The sequence below is a fragment of the Neofelis nebulosa genome, chromosome 2 (genome assembly GCF_028018385.1).
Source record: "Neofelis nebulosa isolate mNeoNeb1 chromosome 2, mNeoNeb1.pri, whole genome shotgun sequence".
Lineage (NCBI taxonomy): Eukaryota > Metazoa > Chordata > Mammalia > Carnivora > Felidae > Neofelis > Neofelis nebulosa.
In genome coordinates this window covers 64,182,449-64,210,195 of record NC_080783.1, presented here as the reverse complement: position 1 = coordinate 64,210,195, position 27,747 = coordinate 64,182,449, and the positions used below count along the sequence as shown (strand labels likewise).

The following is a 27,747-nucleotide window of genomic DNA, read 5'->3' as shown; positions in this document are numbered from 1 at the left end:
AAAACCTTTCAAGACTGATTCAATTAAGAGCCTCCCAGGAGAGACTGAGCACCAACAATGGAAAATTCAATATTGAGCTCATAGAAAGACACTTCATCTCATAAATGTCCTTTTTCCTCTGCTGTATAAGGAAAAAATTCTGCAGCAACCCTTAGAAAAATATGGCATTTGATTTTTGAAAAAGCCCTACTGCTTTCAAATTCTTTAATACCAGTATTCATAGGAAATTCATTAGGGGAGATGTGAGATTATAAAATGAATGGTTGCAGTGTCTAAAGCCAATTGTTTGGATGTGCGGTTGAAATCCAACATGAAATTATCTGTGTCTATAACCCTAGGCAAGGTTGAAAAAGAAGAGTGGCTGTTAGACTTGATATGGCAGTGTGGGTGCCAATAACTTTGTTCTTTACCTTATATGTGAAAAAAAGGAATATAATGTGCAACCTCTTTCCAAAAACCAGATTCAGTATTCAGCAACATTCAGGGAACAAGCTGGGTTTTTTTTTCCCTAAAAGTAGATTGTAATAGTTTATCAGCATGTGTATGGCTTATATACACATACAAAAGCCCTTTATAAGGGCTTTTGAGCTGTTTATAGGAAAATGTTCAATAAGATCCAATTTTGCAGCAGGAGCAAAATAGACTCAACAGGTGAATGTGAATTATCGTTTATGTCTTTAGGTGTAATAATGGCATCATGGTTACGTTTTTAAAAGGAGTTTGAAATAATTATAGATTAAATGATATGATGTCTGAGATTAGTTTCAAAATAAGCCAGGCTAGGCAGAGGTGGGGAGGGAGGGGCACAGATATAGGTGAAAACACATTGACCATGAGTTGACATTGGTGTAGCTGGTGATGGGCGTGTATAGGTGGCAGGATCTTTATACTATTGTATTTTACCTTACGTATATATATGAAGCCTTCAATAATAAAAATTAAAAACCAAAATATGAAATTTAGTACTGTTTTATATACAGGATGAGAGACTCAGATTATGAATTGTTTGACTTAAGATAGGATTCCCTATGTGACAAAGGAAGTCAAGTATGGAAGTCAGTGTTGCTTCCTGGTAAGTCTTTTGCACAGGGCTCATTACATCTGACCAACCGGAAGAGGCGTGAATCAGCTTTGCTCTGAGATGCGACATTGACAGATGGTGTGAAAAATTTAAATGGCAGATGGTGGTGATTATTAAACAATAAACAGTGGCAATTTATCAGAAACCAAACAGAAAATAGCTACTTTTTGTTCCTGGTGATGCATCTAAATTGTCCTTTGTTATGCAATCGATATTTTAACACCCTGACAGGTGTGCTCCGCTAAGACTGTGGAAGTTTAGAAGTACAGCAAGTTTTAAACTATAGCTCAATGTTAACTATCATTCCCCAGAATAGAACTTGAATATATTAAATTAAACAAACAGTCCACTGAGGGACAGACTCTGAAGTAACCATAGAACAGAACATTTTAACTTAGAATTTGCATCTCAGATGTTTTAACAGGTTATCAAAAAAGTTTCATAAGCATAAATTACCAAAAACTTACCTAGGCTCAGGGCTCACCCCAAGGATTATAAAAAATGGACATGAGGTGCACCTAGGTGGCTCAGTCTGTTGAGTGTCCAACTCTTGATTTTGGTTCAGGTCATAAACTCATGGTTCATGAGATTGAGGCCCGCTTTGGGCTCTGTGCTGACAATGTGGAGCCTGCTTGGGATTCTCTAACTCCCAGCCCCCCACCCCGCCTCTTGCTGCTTGCTTTTTCTCTCTCAAAATAAATATTAAGGGGCACCTGGGTGGCTCAGTTGGTTAAGCTTCCGACTTCAGCTCAGGTCATGATCTCACAGCTTGTGAGTTCAAGCCTCGCATCGAGCTCTGTGCTGACAGCTCAGAGCCTGGAGCCTACTTCAGATTCTGGGTCTCCCTCTCTCTGACCCTCCCCCGCTTGCACCCTGTCTCTCTCAAAAATAAACATTAAAAAAAAATAAACACTTTTAAAAAATCGTGGAATGCATATGATACCCCTGCACAAGAGCATGCACTCAGTTCTGATATTGGACAACTAGCTGAAACCTACAGTGAACAGCCAGAAATAGTCAACAGAGGTACAGAGTTGTGCTGTGGGGGCTCAGTGAAAGTTTTGATTCATTCTGATCAAGGATACAAGGATGGTTTTACTGCAGAAGTGATATTTGAAGCTGGGCCTCAAGGAATAAATGGGTGGAAAGACAGGCCTCTTTCCTTTTGCTCAAAAGCAGAGAGGGAAGCAAAACAGACCAAAGAGCACAGTATGAAATGGAATAGAATGTTACGCAGAGATAGGTTCCAAGGTTCGGTCATATGGTAAAAGTGGAGTATATTCTCCTAAGTTTACATGCATGCAACAAGATGAGCTCACTTATGAAAGGCAAGTAAAGTAAGAACTGAAAATATCCACGGGTCCAGAAGGTTCATGTCCTCTAACTCAAGCAGGTCAGAGACACAGAAAGTGGCAGATGAATTCTCCTACATTGTGTAAGTTATTTTTTTTCTTTTGCTCTCACTTTTTTATGCTGTTATTTAATTTTCATTTTTCTAAGCATAGATAGTTGAATCCTTAGTTTCATAGTGTAAAATGCCACCGACTCCACTTTCTTGCAAGATAGGAAGAAATGGGCAGGAATGTGGGAGGTCCAGTTAGGATCTGGTTCTGAAAAGTTCAGTTTGAGGGGAAAAAAAAAAAAAAGAATAAGGGAAAGATTAGCCTTGTGTCCCTTTCCAGGATTTATGCAAACTTGGTGCCTTATGAGGGAAAAACCCCGTGGACTTTCAATCACATACACATTGTTTAAACCATGCAAAGTTGGTTCATAACAGGTAAAAGTAAATATTGGTCAAGCACAGTTTGAAGAAAAAATGGAAAGGAATTGACTTTTACTTTCTTAACGTTTCCTAGGTAGCTTGAAATTTCTACATGATACATATTACCTTCAGAATTAGGAAATATTAAGGCTATTCTAATTATGGAAAAACTTTATCCTACAAATATTTGCGAACTTACTATGTGCCAAATACTCTGCTAGGCAATTGAGAGCAGTAATGAAAAGGCAGCTATTTTAGTCCTTGCCCTTATCAAGCTTTCAATCTGGGAAATACCAATCACACAGTTACATTGGTATTATGAAGACATATGGGCTGCCGTGAGAATCTAACCTATTCTGAGGGTCACAGATTGAGTCCCCGAGAAATAAATTTGAAACTGCCATCTGAGGAATGAGTCTGGGTCAGCTTGGCCAGTGGGGGCTCATGCACTTACTTGGGAATCAAGAAAGTGTTTCAGAATTGTTCACAGTAATAGTCTCCGTTTTTTAAGTATAAATATTCTGGATTACCCGGATGACCACCTCCCGACCAGATACTGCCACATGATTTCATCGCTCACATTGTCTTTTTGCTTGTGGTCATCTTGCAACAAGGTCTGAATGGGGAACTAGTTAGAAGCTTGTTACAGCAACTGCCTATGCAGGTGCTGTTGGTGGTTTCACACAGAGGAGCAGCAGCAGTGGTAGACAGAAGCAGATGGATCCCAGTGGAATTTAGGAGAGAGAGCGAGCATGTAGGCACATTTGTTTTTGAGGGATGGGTAAAGGAATGGAAGCATGATAACAAAAAGGTGATACCACAGGTTTGACTTAGGCAACCCAAGGAGGGCCAAAGCCATTAACTGCAATAAGGAGATGGTGGTTAGCAGAATGGGTTCTGCATAAACCCTGCGTGTGTTGAAATCCTGGCTCTGTCACTCTGTGACTGGCTGAGTAACCTACTCACTATCTAACCTCATATGCAAGGTTTGGAGACGAAAACAATTTAGTATCTCTGGAGATGTGACAGCTAATAATAGACATAGTGGTGGTAGTGGTGTCATTTATGATGGGAATAGGTTTGAGGGGGAAAATATGAATCAGGTTTTGGAAGTGCCTCGTAATCATCCAAGAGGAGGTACCAAGCAGGCACTTACATATATGAGTAGGAGCACTTCAGAACAAAACAAGACAAACTTGGCTGGAAGACCAAAGTGGAGAATCATAAGCATGATTTTGACCGAGCGCTCATTTGTTTCACGAGGGCAAAGTGGTAACGAAACCGAAGTTTATATAGAAGTAAAGAAAATTGTGACTTCAGGACCTCAGCCCCCAGCTCAGGCAGGCATACTGTAAAGGGATGTCCCCATCTGTATCCAAAGATCACAAACGTGACTGTGTCACAGGGAGCCACAGCAAGAGTATTCTGAGCATTGGCTCCTTGGTGCAGGTGTGTGTAAATGATCTAGAAGTCCTAACGTTATACAGTCGGCATCTGAAAACACCAACTTCAGCAGGGTATTTATTTCAAAGGATGAACACGTTCTTGGCAGTTCCACAGTTTTGTTGAGGGCCCAACTTCAGTCAGAGGTTTAAGGAAAAGAAATTGAGCTTTGACTTGACTGTCATTTGTCTTACTCTGCAGGGGGAAAACAAATCACAGTGGATAATGATAACGCATAGCATTAGCATTTCATTGCTATTGCACTTTGCTTCAATTCTGCATCTTAGGGTATTCACTTGAAACAGCTTCCAAAGTCACTTTGTATTAGCGTCAATGTGAGGTTTCATTCCCTTTATTGCCTAACATTCTAATAATTTTACTTTCAGGGGCTTAATGTTCTCTTTCTTTTCCGTGTTGCGTATCTAATGCTTTTGCAAAAACTAAAGTCCTAGCAGTAAACAGGCCAAAAACAATTATCAAGGCAACAGTGCACTAAAAAGTTATGCCTGTGGGTATAAATATTGCAAGGCGAGTGTGAGGAACAGCCTGGTTTTGTCTGTGCTTGTACATCAGTGCACCCAGCAGGGATGCTCTGGGCTGCTGAAGTGAGGGCCATGCCTGCTACCAGTTTTCCTGGAATGCGGACTGATCAGGTATCCCCCCTTATCAGCACCTGGTGTCCTATAGAGTTCATAAGTGCCTCGGCAGATCCAAAGCGGGTGAAATGCACACAGTCATCGTACTCTTAGAGCTCATACCTTGAAGTAGGACTCAATGAGATCACAGGAAAATGTAAAAAATGAGACACACGTCACGGGACAAGTCCTAGGAAGAGGCCAGGTACAGGACACCACTGTGTCAGCACCCTGAGGTGGGAATAGCCGTGGGCTATTCCTGGAACAGAGGGAAGCTTGATGAACATGAGGAAGAGAGGTAGGAGTTGAGGTTGGAGGGGTAGGAAAGGTCCAAATTAGGGACTTTTGTGGGCCTTGGGAGGTGTTTGGGATTTTATTCTAATCGCAGTTTGTAGTGATTAGAAGGTTTAAAGCAGGATAGTGATTCCAGTAGGTATGAGTGTCCCTGAAGCCCCTTAGCATCACTGCTACAGAGCAGTAGGACAACTCCTTGCTGCCTTTGACACCCATCTCCTCAGGATGATTGCTTGTATGGGACTTTGGTTACCTTTCCAGGTGGACTGATTTTCCATTGTTTGTATCTTAGGCAAGGAGGGCATAGTTCGGCCCAGGGTCTCACACTGTTACTGCCAGATCCTGACCCTCCCAGCAAGAGAAGTACGGTAATGAAATGGCAGCTCTGTGTCCACATTTGTACTTGCCATTCTGACGGGAGGGCAGCTCCAGGAAGGTGAAGAGACAATGCATTGCTAGCTGGAGCCTTGTGAGAGTGGCTTCTCCAAAATCAACATGAAAATCTCCCTTTATCCATTCTCTTGTGGTGTTTGAAACATAGGAAGCCTAGTGATCTATCCTGGGTAACTTGATAATATTGACTGAATCGAAAGGGGAATATTTTTATTAAGTAAAAATCTATAGTGAACGTGTTCTCATTAACAATGTGGATGTTCGGTGATCCAAGTCATCATAACTGGGTGAAGAATCACAAATATTCACCAAGGACAATCCCTGCGAAATGCCTAACAAGCTGATGAAGGGTATGCTTAGAACACAAGCAGTGTGGGCCCTAAACATTTTTAAAAAATATTTTTGTTTCAGCAATAATTAGCTGATTCCCAATGCCAAAAAAAGGAAAAGAGTCTTTAGGAATTTTCTTACATCATTTTGTAATTGGGAATCATTTTTGATATGAATTACAGTGGGCAGGAATAAAAGAGCACATTAACTTTTCTGGCTTTGGGCTTCATCTGTCCCTATGGACCTTCTCCCTCCTCTGTGTCAGCGTTTGCTTATTATCTGAATGAGTGTACAAACTCATGCTCTCTTCAAAGGACAATTCCTACAAAATCCTGGAGGGTTAAACATAAGTTTAGAGGGTAAGCAAGTCCTCAAGTATTTCTGAGTTAGGGAAGTTTGAAACCTCAAAAATTGGGGATTCTTAAGCTCAGGACTCTATCTGTTGTCCTCATTAAAGTAGGGGAGGAGAACAAAATTTATAACATTTCATGCAGAGCCTGGTAAATATCTTCTTTTTTTTAAGTTTATTTATTTATTTTGAGAAAGAGAGACACAGGAGGGGCAGAGAGAGAGAAACCCAAGCAGGGTCCAAATGGTCACCATAGAGTCTGATGTGGGGCTTGAGCCCACGAACCATGAGATCATGACCTGAGCCGAAACCAAGAGTCAATGCTTAACTGATGGACCTACCCAGGACCCCAGAGCCTGGTAAATATCATTCAACCCCCACACAATCATAACTGACCCATAATCATTTAATCTGCAGTCTATTGACAGCAGAAATAGATCAGTAAAAAGTTATTCAGAATTGTTTATAGATTTTTTAAAAATGACTACAGAAGGTAGAACAAAAGAGAAAAAAACCCTACTGAATTAGTTCCCAAACTTGCCTGCACATTGAAGTCATCCAGGAACCTATTAAAGAGTCTGTCATCCAGGCCACACCCCAGACCATTGAAATTAGACTCTGGAGGCTGGTTATGGCCAGAGCAGTACTCCTAATGTTCAGGGAATTCCAGTGAGCAGCCAGACTGGGAACAGCCCGCCTATAGAACAGGCTTCTTGAAGCCACAGCACAAAGTAGGAGGTGGAGCAACCAGGTTTCTGAATTCTACAGATGAAGGATGATTAGTTTTACCTTGAAAAACATTCCAATTAAAAGTTGATTTTGAGCATTCTCAATCGATATTATCCATTATCCAAACTTGGGAATATACATACTTAAAAATCACATGCATGCTTATCCACTAACCAAAAACATTTGTTTAAAACAAAAAGGTATTTGTAGAGCACTTGTTATATGCTTCATCACAGAAGCACTGGTTCTTTGGGCATTGCTAATGGTGTCCCGCCTTGACACTGAAGATTCAGCTTTGCCTCTTCCTCCTCTGACAGTGGAACATAAACAGGTGTTTTTGAGCTTGAAACGGTAAAGATTTTCTTTTTTTCCTAAATATTTTATTTACTGTGTGTGTGTGTGTGTGTGTGTGTGTGTGTGTGTGTGTGTGTGTGTGAGAGAGAGAGAGAGAGAGAGAGAGAGAGAGAGAGAGAGAGAATGAGCCTGGGGGGAGGGACAGAGAGAGGGAGAGAGAGAATCCCAAGCAGTCTCTGAGCAGTCAGCGCAGAGCCCAGTGTGGGGCTTGATCCCACACATGAGATCATGACCTGCACCAAAACCAACTGAGGTACCAAAGCGCTCTGAAAGGATAAAGATTTTCTTTTACAATCACCTTGAAAAAAAACTTTTAAATGTTTTCTCTAATTATAAGAATGATATATACATTTGCAAAATATAGAAAATGCTTTATATTAAATCCCTGGAATCAGAAGTAGCTAATGTGAATACTTCGGAATATTCTCTTTTAATCTCCTATTATACATGTGTGTATAAAATTAGGGATCATACTCCATATATATATCTTAATAATTTTTTTCACTTTTCATTACATTGTGAGGATTTTATTAAACAGAAGACGTGATTTTAATGTACAGATAACATTCCACCATATAGGTATGCATTTTTAACCATTTTTTTGTGGGATGTTTTTGCCACTAAAACAACATTGCAGGGGCACCTGAGTGGCTCAGTCAGTTGAGCATCCGACTCTTGATTTCACCTCAGGTCATGATCCCAGAGTCCTGGGATCGAGCCCCGCATTGGGCTCAACACTGAGCATGGAGCCTGCTTAAAATTCTGTCTCTGTGCCCCTTTCCCCCACTAGCATACACCCACTCTCTCTCTAAAATAAAATTTTAAAAGATTAAGAAAAAAAAAGATGACTAAATTTATGAGGATAAAAAAATCATTTAAAAATATTCTTTTTTTAATGTTTATTTATTTTTGAGAGAGAGAGAGAGAGCAAGTGGGGGAAGGGGACAGAGAGGGGCAGAGTATTCGCAGCGGGCTCTGCACTGACAGCAGTGAGCCTGATGTGGAGCTCGCACCCACGAGCCATGAGATCACGACCTGAGCCAGTCAGACGCTCAATCAACTGAGCCACCTACATGCCCCATCATTTAAAAGTATTCTCTATATGTACAGCCATATTTTCTGGAAATATTTCACCAACTTACGCTCTGGCCCCATATGAGTGTTGCTTTACCTTAAACTTAACAACACAGTGGTTTGTGTTCTTTTTTATACACATATGATGATTTGATACTTTATTTTTTTTTTTAAATGTTTATTTTTATTTTTGAGAGAGAGAGAGAGAGAGAGAGAAGGTGGGGGTGGGCAGCAGAGAGAGGGAGACACAGAATCGGAAACAGGCTCCAGGCTCCGAGCCATCAGCCCAGAGCCTGACGCGGGGCTCGAACTCACGGACCGGACCGCGAGATCGTGACCTGGCTGAAGTCGGACGCTTAACCGACTGCGCCACCCAGGCGCCCCTGATTTGATACTTTAAATGTTACCTATTTTTTTTTTTTAATTTACATCCAAGTTAGCGTATAGTGCAACAATGATTTCGGGGGTAGTAAATGTTACCTCTTTTAATAAATTTGTTAGGTTGAATGTGTTTGAATCCATAGAAAATCTGAAAAACTACAGTGAATCCTCATATACTCCTCACCTGCATTTGTCAACTGTTAGCACCCGCAAGACCCATTACATTTCTTTATCCACATTGCGTTTCTCTTGCATTTGCCAAATCATCTGAAATTGGGCTGCAAGACATCATGACGCATCAACCCTAAAACTTAGCATCCAGAACTCTCGTTTTAATTGTGTATGTATTGGATTATAAGCACAGTGGAATGTTCCACCTGTGTTTTCATAAGCCATTTGTATTTCTTTTGTGAACTGTGTTCATATATGTTGCCCACTTTTCCCTTGAAGATGTGATGCGTGTCTCATCAGCATCTATGATGTATGTGAATGACAGCTGCTTCAGATGTTACCCAAATGCCACTTAAACCTCCTGACAGGGTGCTAGGCCCTGCACACCCAGGTAGCCATTGGCATGTAAGAAACATCCTCCGTGATTTAAGGTACGGCCTTGGCTATTGCTGTTTCTGTATGTGAGAGTAGAAGCCTTATATTCAGCTTGTTGACTATACGCACTGTATTCTTTTTTTTAAAAAGCATTTATTTATTTATTTATTTGTTTATTTGTTTATTTATTTATAACATTCATTTAATTTGAGAGAGAGAGAGAGAGCACAAGCAGGGGAGAGAGCGCAAGGCAGAGAGACTGGGAGAGAGACAATCCCTAGCAAGCTCCAGACTTTAATATGGAACCTGATGCGGGGCTCAAACTCATGAACCCTGAGATCATGACCAGAGCCGAAACCAAGAGTTGGACATGTAACCCACTGAGCCACCCAGACACCCAAGCACTCTATTCTTGATCAGGGACTATAGAAAGAAGCAATTGAGGTTAAATGGATAAGTACAACTAAACACACTATAACTAGTAGGAACAGATAGAGTGTCTTGTCCTTTCAGTGAAATTATTATTATTTTTTAAATTTTTTTTTGCTTTTTAGAGGAACCACACCCCTCCCCCGCTCTGGACACTCTGTATACTGTCTTTTAAGTATTCAAAGATGAGTTTTACCAAATAAAACCACTAACCCGAGGACCCCTACTTTGATGTGTTTGCAGTAGGGATTTCTGCAACAGAATTCTGCTCTCCAGCTCCTGAGCCTGCAGGCCTTCCCTGAGAGCAGCCCCTGGAGTCAGGCCAGGAGGGCTCTGGGCCAGGAGGGCTCTGGGTTTGCTGCATTGTGCCTTCCCTCTCTCCCAGGCAGAGTTTGTATTTCTTTCTTCCTCCGAGAATTGTTTGAATTTGCACCTGCTCTGAGTTTGCCAGCAAATAGGTCACGGCAGGCAAATCCCCATCCTGGCAATTACTGGTAGAAGGAGCTTTCAAGTTTCAGGCCCCAGGCTCTGCAAGGGCACTTCCCTCTCCCAAGTTCAAAGGCCCGGCTATTTATCTTGTGGCTCTCTTTTTATTAGTGTAACATTTAATCCCAGAAGTGGGTGGTATTAAATGTCAGGCTGAGTTTGTGCAAGGCCTGGCTTTCATTCAAGATACAGACACGTGTGATGCCTCAGGGAGCAGGTCTCCAGTCTCTTCCTCTCTGGCTCCCCTAGCGGTCCATTCTTCCCCTACAGTCCCCTTCTCTCCCTTTCTCCATTCCCTTTTCCATTTCCCCCTCCCCCTCAAGATAAGATCGCATGGGGATTGTACCCCTGGTTTCCAGAAGCTCTCTCTTACATCTTGCAAAATACATTTTTTTCACAAAACCATGAGATAAGAAAGTAACAAAAGGTGAGTGCAGAGGCCAGTCATGTTTCACAGTTCCCAAGCCAGTTATCAAGCTTGAAATTTCAGGAACGCAGGCCACAGCTCCAAACGTGCCAACAAACCCACATGGCCAGGACAGAAGTGATCAGATGTACTAATGATGTGTGTTTAAGTTGGCCCCTCAACCCTCTCAGAGTCCCCCCACCCATGACCCTGAATGAGCCCACAGGGCTGCTTCCTCTGTTCAGATGTAATCAGAGTATCTGTGTTTAGGGTGAGCACTGTGGACGGCCCCGTCCCAGATAGGCAGGGGCTCTGCCACGGCTGGGGCACCCTGCTTTTCCCTGGCCTCACTCCTCCTCAGTACTCCCTGAGAGCACCCCTTCTCCCACTCACATAAAGGGTGCCGGCCTGAGGGGTCAGGGAGCAGCAGCTAGTGCCACCACAGACAGGTGCTGCCCGTTCCTGTCTCCTCATCCAGAGGGAAGCTGGGGCTTTGAGGAGAATGGCATCTGGCCAAGCAAGGCTGCTGGACTGTGCTCTGAGACTTAGTGGAGGGGGCTGTTGGGAAATCCATGTGGCTCTGTGAAAATCTGTGCCCTTTTTTCCCTAATTAAGACCTTTGGTGGCTTTTGTCACTACTTAGCTCTCTATTAGCATTCTCATGTGACTTCCTCAAAATTTTAACTTAAACTCAATTTATTTATGTGATTATATAAATACTGTAGTTGAATATTCATTAATAGAAATTTTATGGGATATAAAAAATCCCAGTCCCATAGTTCCAAGATAACCACTGTTCATAATCTGATGTATTTGTTTCTAACATTTCATGGACTTGAAATTACATCTTTCTTTTTTTTTTTTTTTTTTTACCAAAATGAGATCATTCAGCACATAGTGGTTACAGCTTTGCTTTTCTCCTTTAACATTGTATTATAAGCATTTTTCTATTTCATTAAATGTTCTTCTGTTACATAATCTTATTGGCTGCAGAGTTATTTCATTTTATGAAAAGGTCATTGTTTATTTATGAGTGCCCTATTTTGGGACATAATTTAGGATGTTTCAAGTAGTGTGCTATTATAAATAGTATTTGAGTGCACATCCTTATGGCTAAATCTTTTCACAAATCCCTGATTACTTCCTTAGGACAAATGTTTGAAATGGAATCACAGGCCCAGTAGATGGGCCCCTTTTGATATGTATTGTAACACTACCCACAAAATACAGTATGCCAATTTATATTCCAACCCCCGCTCCCCAGCTAGATTAGGAGTTCTGTGAGGCACACTAATATGGATCCCCCACAGTGGGGGCCGTGTTGGACAAACAGTAAAAACTTAATAAAAATAAAATGAATTCCATTTAACTTTCTTGGTTATCAAATAATTAACCAAACATCCCTTGCTTGCCTCCATATTATTCAAAAGATAGGTGTGTGTCACTTGGCTAAATACTGATGATGGCAATCACCCTGATCAAAAACCCTACTACCTCAAAAGTGATACTAATGACCAACACACCAGGTGAAGTTACAGCAGTAAGTATCAGGTGAAAAGAACCTGGGGGCTTAAATATGGACAGGAAACTTATTATTTTCCAGGATACTAACAACCTGTTGTTACAAATGAATTGACTGCCTTCCTAAGGGAAAAGGACTGAGGATGTGGCTTAGGATGTGGTCTGGCACCACCCGGGTACTGTACCCGGGTGTAAACTCTCATTATGTGAGCCAGTGCTATTTCGATAAATAAATCGGGGCTTTGTTCTCACATGAAAAATCTCATTCTTCCTATTCTTTTTCTCTCCCTCTGCTCTGCACCATTCTGGAATATTTGTTTCCATGAGCCACAATCACTGGGCACTATTTCTGAAGAGCAGCCATGTTTCTCCCAGATGCTATTCTCTCTCTTGCTCTTGTTTCTGAGACCTGTGTCCCCTTGCCAAGATCTCTGTGGTAGCCCCTAGTGTAGCACCTAGTGTCCCCACATACCTTCTCTCTCCTGTTGGAAAGCATTCCCAACACAGTTTTTATGAGATTCTTTCTAAATCAAGGCCTACTCCAGCCCCACCCACCTCCCCATCCCCAAATCATCCAGGACTTTCCCTTATTTTCCATTGTAAATATAGATTTCTCTTCCTAGCAAGAAAGACCTTCCACAAAGTCATGCCAACCAACATTCTTTCTCTCATGACTGCATAACAGGTACCCAGTTTAACTATTCATGATTCCTTGTGTATACTCTTTGCTTTTCCAGGCTACCTAAACCTTTACTCAAAATGCTCCCTTTGCCTGGAACACCTATTATATTAAGATACTCTACCTTAACAATCCATGCATTTATCTGTTCTCCTTTTATTTATAAGGTCTTTGAGTATAGAGTCTTACCCATCTTAAAATTCTTGTCAGGGATATAGCTGCATGGGTTGGTGACGGAGGACCCAGGATGTCTTGTTAATTTTGGAGATGTCATTTTTTTTATTCAACATGTAGTGGTATATACTGATCATAGGGGGAAAATTATAAGAATATTGTTTTTGACAGTGGTATGTGTCTAGCAGCATCAAGTTATATAGTCTGTGCCTCAGGTCTTTCACACAGATTGAAAATAAAAGAGAGCAACATCATTAAGCTGGTTGTTGGTGACTTCTAGCTTTGCTGGCTTGGACAGGAATATGAGCCAGGGGCTGTGGGTATACTTCCAGCGACAAGTCACGCCAGCCACGTGTGTCCCTGACTGCCTGATTACACATAGAAGCAACTGATGGAGTGCACCAGCAGGGAACTGGGCACAAAGCTGGCAGCTGCAACAAAGCTTAGCTGAGTGCTTACTAAGGAATCCTGTAGCCATTGTATTCTGATGAAAATGCCCTGCTGCCGAAAGCTAGGGCTGCCCCCACTATTTCAGAGTACAGTCGAGCCAGAGTTATGCAGAGGTTTGCAGTCATAAATATGACAGTTTCTCAAGGCCTTACAGCCTTCATTGGCCCCTTCTTAAAGATGGGATTTTAGGGGCGCCTGGGTGGCGCAGTCGGTTAAGCGACCGACTTCAGCCAGGTCACGATCTCGCGGTCTGTGAGTTCGAGCCCCGCGTCAGGCTCTGGGCTGATGGCTCAGAGCCTGGAGCCTGTTTCCGATTCTGTGTCTCCCTCTCTCTCTGCCCCTTCCCCGTTCATGCTCTGTCTCTCTCTGTCCCAAAAATAAATAAAAAAAAAAAAAACGTTGAAAGATGGGATTTTAAACATTTTGCCTTGCTTTCTACTTTCTTTTTTTTTAATGTTTATTTATTTATTTGGAAGAGAGAGAGTGACCATGAGCAGGGGAGGGGCAGAGAGAGATGGAGAGAGAGAATTCCAGGTAGGCTCCACATTGTCAGCACAGAGCCCTGACGCAGGGCTCGATCTCATGAACTGTGAGATCATAACCTGAGCTGAAATCAAGAGTCAGACGCTTAACTAACTCAGCCACCCAGGCACCCCTCTACTTTCTTACTTTTTCCCATGTTTCTGGAAGTAGAATGAAACAAAACCTTTCCTGTGTTCTTGGCCTTAGTTGTCCAGTTTTAGATTCAGAGAAATGAGTGTCATTCACTTGAAAAGATTGCATCAATGATGTGGGTCTCTTATGTATGGAGAAAATAACCAGAAAAGGTCAAATTTTAGGTAAATCTAAAAACATAAGAATTTGTATGGCTATTTATGTTAGTGCTTAAAGAACCTTTAGTAATCATCTTATCTTAGGCCTTTTCTTTTTAGATGAGGAAACTTCCGTTCAGGAAAAAAAAAAAAAAAAAGACTCCCAACATCATAGCAACAGTGAATGCAAGACTGAGCATAGAATCCAGGTGTTTTGACTTCTGGTTCACACATAACACTCGTTGCCACCTGTTCTTAGATTCTGAGTAAGCTCATAAGCTCACTTACCACCCACACTCCCAAGCATGTCCATGCTTTGGAAATGATTCCAGTTAACATGATTTCTATTCATTTTTAGCCAGAATGCTGTGATTAGAAGTGTTTTTGTTAATCATTTGCCCTGTTATTGTTCAATGCATATAGTTTCATATTTGTTATTTTTCTTCCAAACTTTTGAAGCCTGCAAAAGCATATTTTTCTTGTCTAAATCTCTGCATTCACTCTCCTAGAGTTTTTTCCCTTTTTTCTTTCTTTTTCCCCTTTAATGGGGGGCGGGAAGGGAGTGGCAGGTATTTGCTTGTTTTCCTTGATTTTCAGCATCTTACAGCTTGGTTCTATCAGCTCTGATTTACTCTAGGGAGGCAATTCTTTAAGACACATTTATTGTATCTCTTTGCCAACCAGAAGTTAATAGAGAGTACGGTGCAGTGTCCCTCAAGACTGCAGACCTGTGATACATTTTTTCTTTGCAGCAGCACTTCCAAAATTTGGGGGAATATTTCTCGAAGATAAAATTAAATATTGAATTCTAGAAACATTTAAATAAAAACAGAGACAATAAAAATGCCGGTAACACTTCCCAGAGATGAGGTCAGTAGAATCCAGTAGGGTGTGACTTCTTACACGTGTAGAAATGCCACACAACCAAATCCTACCCCCCCCCACAGAGCTAATAACTAGGAGTGAGGTTTAATACAATCTAGGTAGGTACAGTCAGAAACTAGACCCTTCTTTCCTCTCTCCCACAAGCCCTGCTTCTACCCTCCATCTCTACCCACAGGCAAGGGTGTGGCTTAGTGTGGCCATGGGTGGGGGGGAGGGGGGCAGTCAGGACAGGGACACCTAGAGCAGGGAACATCATGCAAGCCAGAGTTTTCCAGAGAGTTGGGAAGCCAGGCATCAAACACTGGGGAGACCCTATGAAAATATGTGGTCCAGAAAGAACTGATTATAGTCAGAGTCTCAAAGCTAATAAGACATGGGATATGAGAATAAGGAAGTCAATCAGGAAGGAGGAGGAGAGAAGGTCATTTTTTTAGCAGAAAATATTCTTTAGCTTAACCTTTTAGACCTACCAGTCAGTTGGTGCATGCTAGCTAGGTGAGTGGGCCTGTTTTTCTTGAGGACCAGAGGACATACATATGCTAGTGAGGATATAGATTTTTTCTTTGAAAATACATAATTAATATTTGTTCAGCTTGGGGATTTTTTTTTTTTTTTTTTTTTAGTAATTTCGGGTTAACCTGTTATCTGACTCATTACTCTAGGAAAACCTCGTGATAGGGCAGAAAGATCTCACCAGTAGGCTTCTAGGCAAATGAAGGTAGGATCAAGAAGTTCTAATAGAGAGTTTCTAAGGTAATGCCAACTCTCTTCAGGCTTCTACACTGGGTGGAGGTGGATCCCTGAATAATTAAATATGGAAATTCTCCCTGAGCCAAGACTGTACTGGGACCTTCTCAAGGGATTTTTAGGAGGCAGATGGACTGTATTCTTCCTGTCTTGCTAGCCTGCCAGCCCAAACATGATGTCTTCTGAACCTCCCTATTAACTCTTCTTTGCTAAAAGTTTTATGGAGAGTACACACCCTCTGTTTTGATGTAATTTTTAAAAAAAGGAGACCAAGCAATAATATGTTTAAATTAAAAACAACAAAAACTATAATATTGTGACCTTGGATAATTAAATAAGACTTTAAGATCCTGGTCTCCTGACCAAAAAGTTGGTATCTTATCTGGCCTGCCAACTTCATAGGTTATCATTGAGACTCAGTCTAATAAACATGAAAATTCCTCGAACTTCTTTCAAATGGAAGTATTACTATTACTCAGGCTCTCTTAAATAGTTCAGTTGACTCAGTGATGTATTTTACTAATGCTTGCTTACCATTCATCTCTAGAGATGCTCATTTGTATTTCCCCACAGAAATCCCAGCACATAGGTATGAATATGGGTGCTGCACACCTCATTTCATTTTCTAGGGTATGTGCAGACCACATCACCATGAGCTGTAATCAAGGAAATAACCATGGACCCACCACACTGCAGACTCTTCTGACTTAAAAGCCATTCCCACACAGAAGGTGCTATTTAAATAGCTAATGATAAAATACATACAGCCTCAGCTGCCAGCCACTGCCTGGAATGGGGAGCCAAATGGAAGATATTCACTCCCAAGAAGCAAATAACTATACCAGCCTATGTTCCTGTTGTAAATAGCCACACTGTAAATGACATATTCCTACAAGGCCACTAGACCTTCCCTCTGCATTTCTTACCAGAGCCCAGTGGGTCCCCTCAGGAATGAGTTCGGTAGACTCTAGGAATGGGCAGTCTTTTCTACTCTGAGTTAATTGATTAGACTCAGAAACTTTGACGATAGGAGAAAGAATCTCACAACCAGAGTTCCACTTTGGTATGTGTTTGGCCTTTGTTTTCTCTCACTGCTACAAAAAATACGGCTCACATCCCCAAAGGAAGGGAAAAGGGAGAAAAGGGCAAAGAAACCCATGGCAAGCTGTGAGATTTTCCTGTTCCACCTTGGCCCAAGAGCACTACCTGTCACTGGTCTTGCTAGGCATGGTCCCTACAATGGACATGAGCATGAAGAAGCCCTTCAGGGAAAGAGCAGGAAAGGGGAGGTTTCAGAATCTGGTCTTCCACCCTAAGTCTATGATGATGGGGTGATGGTTTTACACTCTTTTAGGAAAGTGGAGAATGATTGCCTGGAATCTCAGACTTTCTTAGATGTTCACCTGCCCAGGAGGCACAAGGCTCTCTCTCCCACTTTCTCCCATTTTTAGAACAAGATCTTTGCTTTTATGTCTGAAATATTTCATATACATGACAAGGTATTGGTGAAAGGCATTATATGATGTCCAGTAATGGAGATCATTCTGTGTCAGGATTTAGGGTTTGAATGGGGTGGGCCACAGTGGGAAAACCAGTTAAATAAGCCCAAATGGGTCATTTAAGCAAGAGGGGCCTGGAAGCAGATATTGAACCCAAGGGATAAAAATCCCAGGGAAAAAGGGCTGGGAATGACAGGCCATAGGAAGCACAAATGTTAAAGCACAGGTGTGTTTGTGTACTTTCTCTGTTGTAACATGGCAGTCGTTGGCCTTGTGCTGGGGCCAAGGGTGAAGGACTAAGGAAAGGTCTGGAGGAGCTGAATAAAGACTGTAGGAATAGTGGGACCTAAAGACCCAGACCAGTAGACACAGGTGGGTTCAAATCCCAGCTGACCCCACCTACTAGATCTGACCTTGGAAAATTTATTTACATTCCTTGTGTTTTAGTTTCTTCATCTGTAAAACAGATACTTAAAAAAAAAAAAAAAAAAAGGATTAAATGAGTTATGTAAAGCCAGAGCCCAGTTCCTAGCATATAGTTAATGCTCAATAAATACTAGCTAGTATAAGTATTACTACTATACAGGGATCTCACAGGGATGTAGAGAGGACTAACTGAAACAATGTGTGTAACATGTTTGGCACAGTACTCAACACACAGCAATTACTCAATAAAAATTAGCTATAGAGAACCAGTCAAAAGTCTGTCTTAAGGGGCATGTGGGCAACACAGGGCTAGGCAGAGGGTTGAAAACAAGCATGTTGGAATCAGAATGTATCAAGGACATGGCCTTGGCTAGAGGGACTCGGGTTGGCAGATCAGTAACGTAGACAAGTGGACGAGTGGAGGGGTTGGGAATTCAGGCAGACAGACAGCAATGGAGCACCAAGAGGGCAGTGACTAATTTTGAGAAAAACATCTGCCCCAGCCAGGAAGTCACCACTTACAAGAGTATAAGTGACCAGTTCCTAAGTCTGGTCAAGCTAGGACCAAAAAATAAAAATAAATGAATTGATCCCACAGTCTTATTCAGATGGGAATATGGCAGAACAGGTATGTCCACTGCTAAATCAGAGATGGTCCATCCATGTTCAAGTTTAGCTTCCTGTTAGATTACTTCTCTGTCTGCTACAAACTTCATGAATCTATTATTCAAAATAATTTGGTACCCATGCTAGAAACTACCCAGAGCTTTCCTCCAAAACAACTTGCTGACCAACAATAGCATTTTGGAAAAATCTGAGGTGCTGGGGAGATTATATGTTAAAAGAAAATTACGCACGTGGTTTTAAGCCTTTTGCAGCCTTGCCTATGCAACACTTGACCAATTGTTTAGGCCTTAAGCTTTTATTACCTTAGGAGAACCAGGACAAAGAACATTGCATATCACACTGAATTAATTATCAGACTCTTCTTTTTCAGGTATTAAGTACCCAGTGTTTCTGTTCAGAGTAAGTTTTAAGTGCTTTTGTGTCAGCATCTACTTTAACATGAGCAAAACATACCAATAGATTATTGACTGTCTTTAGGTCAAATCTACTTTGCGTTTATGTTTTGTGTAGTTTCAAATGAAAATATATGCCAGAGATCCACACATCATGAAATATACTGAAATCTACCTAGGAAAGCAAAGCCAAGACCATTCAAAAGCTCTGAAGTAAAGAACACCTTGATTTTGACTATAAAGCAAATTTTACTTTTTAATCTACCCTCGTTTGTATTATGCAGCTCTACTCAAAGTGAGACCTTGACCCTGATTCTCCTAGAGAAGCAATCTTGGCTTTCTTTGGATATTAGACATGGGTCCAATTATTGTTGTGGTTTTTATATAGATCATTCCAGAAATCCCCAACCCAAGGCTCAGGTGGAGCTTTTTGGTAGGGATGGAGAGAAGGAGTGAGGCATAGTCTGTGGTTGCTTGCTGTGGTCAGGGGCTTGGGCTCATCATGAACATCCACTTGTAACTCATTCACACAACAAGAGAACCTGGGCCTCTCATCTTTAAATCTCAGTCACCATTATATATGGTCCTACCTCTAAACTACTGTAACATTTTAAAAGCAAGATTAGAGCCAAAAGTGAGACTGTTCATCTAACTTTATGTATTAAAGATAATGAACTTAAACTTTGAGTTGGCAGTCATAAGAATGAAGGAATGAAGCACTGGTTATACTTTTTCCAAATGAGACAACAGTGAAGATCGTCTACACTTGTGCTGTGTTACATTATGAGACTTCCAGAATTCTGAGGCCTGAAGGGAAAGCAGAAATCACATTGATGCTCAGAATATGAATAAGTCCTTAAATATCGTGTTAAAATGTTACTACTGTGTTTTTGCTTTTAAAAAAAGATTGTAAACTTTCCACTTGTGCATGAATGTCCGTCCGTATCCATGACCTAGGATAGTCTGTATAATCTTTCTGTGATAATTATTTTAGGTGAAGACTCTAAAAGGTAAGTGTGAGCACAAGTAATTTTAAGTCATGGTCAAATTAAATTCTTATGATTCATTAAACATCCATTAAAATAACTCATCAAGGCTAATCTATCTGTTGGGGTAGAAGATGGTGCATCTGCATGTCACCAAAATTTTCCTGGAGCTCAGCTTTGCCCTGCAAGGAATCAAGAATCATGCAGGAAGAAATAACTACAGACTGAAGCCTCCTCATCCCATTGTTTAGCAAGATTCTTAGAAAGAAGAATGTAACCTGAAGATCCAGTGATTCTTGTGCTGGGAGCCACACTTTGGCAGACAGTTCTGGTAGAATAGACCTATTTGAGCATGCTTTGTATGTGCGTGATGTGCCATCTAGTGGTTAAGTGAGCCTAACATTAATGAAAAGGAAAATGATCCTTTCTGGTCCCTTAATGGCTCCAAACTCTCTACAGCAGTAGAGAGCAGCAACAGTAGGTTTGACACTGTAGCCCATTGCTTAGGAAAGAAAAAAGAATCTATTTTCTTAGAAGCCATATGGTGAAACCAGATTATTGGGGGGGGGGGAGGGGAACACTGGTATGATAGTAATTATGCAAGCCAGAGGTTGATGGCATTTGGTCCACAAAGTACTTTCTCCATTTTCTTTTACTGAGGTATGATTCCCAGTATAGTGCCCAACTGTTCAGTATATAGCTTGATACGTTTTCATATTTGTGAAGCTTACATATGTATAATCCACATAATCACCATATGGATCAAGATCTGGAACGTTTCCAGCATCCCAGAAGCCTCTCTCTATGAGTGCTTAGAGATAACCCGTGTACAGAGCTTATCACCATAAATTTGCAATAGTATCATTAAAGTATATACTCCTAACCCTAACCTCTAAGAAAGGATAAAATCCTGTAATCACCATTTCAACAGTTTGCCCAAAAAAGGAACAGTTTCCTCATCAAACATTATGTATCTAAACCAATGCCCATTTCCTGGGTTTGCTGTTTTTCAGAGTCCATGTGCTGTAATGATATCTCTCTCCCCAGTTTAAATTCCTAATATATTGTTTTTCTTACCAAGCTTCTCACTGAGAGATATATCCCCTGGGTGCACTGAGTGTATTTTCCCAAGTGTCTCTGCAGGCATCCAAGTCAATTTTCAAAGAAATCCCATTACTTTTGAGCAGTATCTCAGAGCTGCCACTGATTGTCATGGCAAAGCCTATGAATTCTGATGCAGCATTTCAGAAATTAATGTGAATGCCATGTCACCAGTGACTGCATGACACCTTGTTCAAATTAAGCCGAGCAAATCATAATGGTGAAAAAGGCTCTCAACCTATGATCCAGCAAAGGCTAATTTATAATGAATAGCATAATGCAATCATTGTTGCTATTTCTACAGGACCTCTTTCTGTTCAAATGAAACTAGATTCCCTCTGAATGTCAGAACATATAATATGTCACAAAGCAGAGCTGGTTCTGAAATAAAATTGTTATTTTTCCAGAGCTGCCTTGTGCGGGCCTATTTATTTGATTACTAAACACACATACAATCAACCAACATGTCCAGAAAGCATGTTACTTCTAGGTGTTCTGCAAGGTGCTGGAGAGAGAAAAGTGTAAGGTGCGTGGGTCCTGCCTTACTGCCACGGGGTTGAACCTTACTTCGATCTGTTGTCCCTGGGCTGGCAAGCTGGTATGGCTGCCTCTTGGGATAATGAACAAGACTGAAATGTAGGCTTATCCTAATGTGCTCCTTTTTAAAAATAACGTGTATTTTTTCTAATTATTTTTAATAGATTTGGAAAAAAGAAGAATGTAAGGAAGAAAATACAAAATTCCTTAATTCACCAAAGAAAGTCTATAATGACTTTAATTCCTTTCAAGGAATTACAGTTTTCTGGCTTTTCTCTGTGTCTGTGTGACCCTTAACACAGGTTTGAACTACATGGGTCCACTTACACATAGATTTTTTCAATAAATATAGTACTGTAAATGAATTTTCTTTTCCTTGTGATTTTCTTAATACTTTTCTCTAGCTTACTTTATTGTAAGAATACAGTATATAATACATATAACAAACAAAATATGTGTTGACTGTTTATGTTATCGGGAAGGTTTACAGTCTACAATATTAGTAGACTATTAGTAGTTAGTAGCTATTAGTAGTTAAGTTGGGGGAAGTCAAAAGTCTCACACACAGTTTTGACTGCATGAGGGGTTGGTGCCCCTAACCTGTGCTGTTCAAAGGTCAACAATATTTATTTTATGAAGTTGAGGTGATACTACATATTTTTCTCTATCATAAGAAACTCTTAAAACATGTTCAATACTTGAGTGAGTTCATAATTTCTGGAATAAAAATGAAAACTAATTTCTTAACTGTTTCCTATTATTAGAAATTTTTATTGCTTGCCATTTCTAAAATAGTTATACAGATTTGATGTTTATGTACTTCAAATGAGGTCTTAGACAAATTTACCACCATACTCAATGGCCAGAACTTTCAGAATTGTGTTAAATAATAATGGTGATGCTGACTCGTTGTGGTTTGTCTCTGATTAGAAAGGCAGTAACTCTGGTGTTATTAAATATGATGACACGGGGTGCCTGGGTGGCTCAGTCGGTTAAGCGTCCGACTTCAGCTCAGGTCACGATCTCGCAGTCTGTGAGTTCGAGCCCCGCGTCGGGCTCTGGGCTGATGGCTAGAGCCTGGAGCCTGCTTCCGATTCTGTGTCTCCCCGTCTCTCTCTGCCCCTCCCCCGTTCATGCTCGGTCTCTCTCTGTCTCAAAAATAAATAAAAATGTTAAAAAATTAAATATGATGACAGCTGACTTGAGCTGGTTAAAATCATATTAAGGAAATCCTTTGAGCTCTAGTTTTTAAACACCAGCAGTGGGGAATTGAACATTACCAAATGTCTTTGAGTGCTATTGAAATAACTGGGTTTGTCCCAGTTTGGCCCATGGATGTGTAATACATTATATTAACAGATTTTCTAATATTAGTCCCTTTCCACCATAATGAATTCTACTATGTTGTAGAGTAATACACTTATAATGAATTATAAAATTCAGTTCCATACTATTGATTTTTGTACATTATTCTCGAGAGACCACTAGTGTGACAGGATCAGAAACATACTTTGTGCATCTCCTTCTGGCCTATAAATGAGGGTTGCTGAAATTAGGGATGGGAAACCTGTTTGTGTCTATTATCCATTCCCCTTTTTTTCTTCTTATCCAAGTGCAAATTAAGTTTCTTTCCTTTTATGAACAAAGTAGTTTTCCTAACCTCCCTCAAAGCACTCATCATACTCTTTCTTATATTAAAATTAAAATTTTCTATATATCTGTCTTCTGTTCTTGTGGGAGTAGCCTATGTCTTATGAGTTTTCCATCCCTACCCCTTAGCCAATAAGTATTGTCCACCTAGCTTCTCCTCGGGTCCCAGAAAGCACTGCAGTGGCAGATGGTGGAAATACACTTAGATGAGTTTGGTCAACATCCTTAGATCTCCAGACAAAGCCCTGCAGTAAGCTAAGGAGGCAAGCAAGGAAGTCAGAGTGATTGTGAAGTTCTGTGGGCACCATGTTTCTTTATGGCAATAATATGAGTCCAGAAGGTATGAATCAACTTCTAAAGTCATAGGAGAGGACGCAGCAGGGACAAGAGTGAAGCACTGAAACCAGCCCTCATGTACCTACCCCAGGTGGCTGCTCCATCCTGGTCTTGATGATAGATTACAGAGAGAACAAATTACTTCAAATACTTTTTGCCTGGCTGTAAGTATATTCTAACCACCACTGTGCTAGGCATACAGTTTAAACTTCCTAACTAGTGTTTCTGGAATTAACCTTTGTTCCTGCAATGTAATGTTATCAAATAGTATTCCTCACACTTAAAGACCAAAGGCAACTTTGGAGACAAAACAGGCCTTTTAACAAGTAGTAAGAGAGAGAATGACAACCCAAAACGTCATGGAAATTAATGGAGGAAATGACAACAGAAGTGAAAGGGGAGAAGAAGTTCACTGGTCCAGCTGGAATTAAAATGAGTGTTAAGAAACCAGGGAAATAGTTCCAGTAAGGACTCTTCCAAGTACCTGGTCACGTTTCAGACCATCCTTGCAGGGTGGGACTAGTTAGTGGATATTGTTGGCTTTGTGTTGGTGCGCACTAACTGAAGGGCCTTTGAAAGCAAAGTGGAAAGCTGTGTTCAGTGATTACTTTCTCTTTTTCCTTAGGGTGTTAAATACCACGTTATTTGAAAGCTGGGAGATCGTTGGACCTTACCCTTCCTGGTGGGTGTTTAATCTACTGCTGTTGCTAGTACAAGGCTTGAACTGCTTCTGGTCTTACTTGATCATAAAAATGGCTTGCAAAGCTATTTCAAAAGGCAAGGTAAGATAAAACTTGCTATTTCTAATATGTCCCAGAAAATTATATTTTTGGTTCTTCTTCATCAGCAGAAATACTATTATTTCAAAATTCATCAAAACTTGTATTTTTTCTTCATGATTTAGCATAACCTCCTAGAAACACAAACCAAATTTTCATTTTCTTCTGTCCAGTTAATTTTTTTTAACTTGTGGTATCGCTTTGATGACGATTCCCACTGATCTGTATTTATAATTCTAGATTTAATGATGATAATGTTATTTGTCGTGTTCTTTCACTGCCTCTGTCTCCCATGGTCCTTCTCTGATTAAACTTCTACCAAACAGAAATTTAATAATTTCTTTCCTTTTATGAAAAGGGTTGCTTGATGCAGCATGCCCATTTGTGATTTTTCCAATAAAACTCAGCTAAATATCTTTGTTTAAATATAGACTCATGAGGCTGATTCAAATAAAGTTTCTTGAGAGCAGTGGCTTTTCCAGAATGTTCTCTGTGACATTTTCTTACTTTCATTGTTTGTTCTCTTCCTTCTGCCACCCTGGAAGGCTGGGAAGTGGAACCCTTTACATGTAAGTTCCTCAGACCTCTCTCTCTGTCCTTGTTTTGGGTGCCACTCTTGCCTGTTGGAGGGGCACGCAGATGCTTTTGTTCCCATGCATATTGTTCTGGCTAATCTGTTGGCACTGGCCAGAGGCTTTAACTGAGATGTGGCTCCCACCAGGTGCAAAGGATACCAGGAACAGCTCAGTGAGTGCCCTTTGCGTGAACTTGCATCCTGCTAAATTTTGCACGGTCCAGCAGGAGGAGAGGAATTTTTTCACTGGTGTTTAACATGTTTGCTAAAAAAAAAAAGTGAAATAGACCAAAGTAGGAGTAGGAAAAACAGAACTAAGTTGGGGCGAGGATCAACGTGGTCCAGAAAGGAGGTCGGAGCATCAGCTGTTTGCCTGCTCTGCCCTGACCACTTGGTCCTGGCCTCTTCTGTGGAGCTCAAGGCATCTAGTTATGTACTATGAAGGCAGTTCTCAGCATCAGCTTTTATATATCCAACATATTTGGACCAAATAACTGTTGAGAGGCAAAAGGTTCATTTTTTTTCTCTGTGACCTCTTCATCCTTAAAATGAGCACGTATTTCTGTTAAAACACACTCCTTTCCTCATTTGGATACAAATTACATCAACGTGCACAATATTATCAGTATAACAGTAATTGGAGATGCAAGGGCACAGTAGATTCCATTACTTGTCTCCTTATTGCATTGCTGTTTCCACCAGACGTCTTGTCTTCTCTCCAAATTATTCCTCAGGCTTACATAGAGATGATTATTAATTTTATGGCAGATCTCAGGCTTCAGAATATCTTAACTGCCATTGCTCTTCATCCAGAACAGTAAGAATTCTTCATGGCCATGGGTAATGGACAGTATTTTTCTGTGGGTTATCTTGAGACATGTTAAATTATTAATTTCCTTGAAGGTAACATAAATATAGACTTTTTTTTTCCAAATGCAATTAAAAATAATCTTACTAAGCATGCAAATGTAAATTAATCACTTTGAATCTGGAGTTTTCTTTCCTCTTTAGCAGCTTAATTTATGACTAATGGATTTCTAAATGTAGTGGTGCTTTACTATCATGCTATCTTTGTGACCCATGTTTTTTTTTAAGTTAAAGTATCCTAAATAATTCAGTCCTTTTGGTTTTTCTGTATCTAAATCTTCTTGATGGTGGTCCTTTTGAGTTCAGTCTCATCTCAAGGAGCATTGGAGTGAAGTCCATTTTTACCATATTTATTTTAGTTGTTTCTGGTTAGAAAGGAGCAGGTGCCATGCATACATGTTCACACTCTGTCCTGTCCACACCCACCTGACAGAGATGACGTTGTCCTGCAGCAATGGTGGCTTCTCAAGTTGGGGGCAGTGGTGGCAGAGAGAGGATGTGATGTGAAAAAGCCCCCAGTTCATTGCGATATACCTCCCAGGAAACTCTGCCAATGCACTTCTTAGACAATCACGGGCAACTAGATTTGGGAAACCCAATGAAGCCAGGCCCCAGGTCCCTATTGCTACCCCACTTAGGAAATAAATGAACAGTGCTCAGTTGCTCAGATGGCTTAAGGCCTGTTGGGTAAAAATGTTTACCATAATTTAGACAGAGTAAGAGGTTCAAACATGTTAATTTTAAAAGCAGTTGAGGATTTTCTTAAACCCTCCCTAAATGACTTTTTTTTTTGTTAGACTGTGACTTTATTTTGTCCTTTATGGTAATGCATAGATTTATATGCTGGTGCCTAAGTTTGTGATCCTCATTACATAATGAGACTGGGTGGAGGATTGAAGAACCTTGGAATAATGATCAATAGATTTTCTTTGGAAAATATTGTATTTTACTTTGTTTTATTTTATTAATTTTTTTAATGCTTATTTATTTGTGAGAGACAGAGTATGAGTGGGGGAGGGGAAGAGAGAGAGGAAGACACAATCCGAGGCAGGCTCCAGGCTCTGAGCTGTCAGCACGACGTGGGGCTCGAACCCACAAACCGCGAGATCATGACTGAGCTGAAAGCAGACGCTCAACTGACTGAGCCACCCAGGCGCCCCAATAAATGAATAAACTTAAAAAAAAATGTTTATTTATTTTTGAGACAGAGACAGAGCGTGAGCAGGGGAGGGGCAGAGATAGAGAGGGAGACACAGAATCTGAAACAGGCTCCAGGCTCTGAGCTGTCAGCACAGAGCCCGACACAGGGCTCAAACCCACAAGTTGTGAGATCATGACCTGAGCCAAAGTCGGACACTTAACCGACTGAGCCACCCAGGCACCCCAATCTTTGGGAAATATTTTAAACTAGACCTCACCCAGCAGGTTCCCAAAATGCCTCCTATTGCCATTAGTTGTTACATAGTACATAACACATAATTTCTACCTAATTTTAGCAGATAGAATAGGAAAACAAATTAAATCATAAAATAATGCATTACAAAGCCAAATAAGAATGACTTTTTAAATGATCTAAGCTAGTGAATATCACAATTAGTGTGGCTAATCCTTTATGGGATTTTCGTGGAGAATGTGATCATCAGAGAGTAAATTGATCCATTTGTACCAAATTCCTATAATGCCATTCCAATAGCATAGTGTGGTACTTTGCCAGTAAGAGTGGGTTTCATGGTCTGGTACATTCTCATTGTCCAAAGGTACCTTAAAGTCAGTATGTCTAGCCCAGCCCCCTATGATGCCCAAATCTACCTACATTCCTTGATAATTGACTTTGTCACCCAAATTATATATCTCCAGTGAAGGAGAACTTACTATAATGGAATATAATAGGTAATATTCCTATCCTTTTTGACTTTTAACATTTGGATGTTTCTCTTCACGTACAATTACATGTACTTCTGAGCATGCCATACTTTAATGATTCCTTAGGAGCTGGTTGCATTCACCTTCTTG

At 40.6% G+C, this 27,747-nt stretch overlaps 1 protein-coding gene across 2 annotated transcripts in view; it reads left to right on the top strand.

Moving 5' to 3' along the window:
- CERS6 (ceramide synthase 6) overlaps positions 1–27,747 on the top strand; it is a 328,468-nt gene that overhangs the window by 295,070 nt on the left and 5,651 nt on the right. Inside the window, exons 9-10 of one of the 2 annotated variants that reach the window (XM_058714935.1) lie at positions 24,140–24,296; positions 24,839–24,862. In XM_058714935.1, coding sequence (XP_058570918.1) covers positions 24,140–24,296; positions 24,839–24,862 — 181 coding nt within the window. The remainder of the gene's footprint in view (positions 1–24,139; positions 24,297–24,838; positions 24,863–27,747) is intronic. The other variant, XM_058714943.1, reaches the window with a different exon arrangement.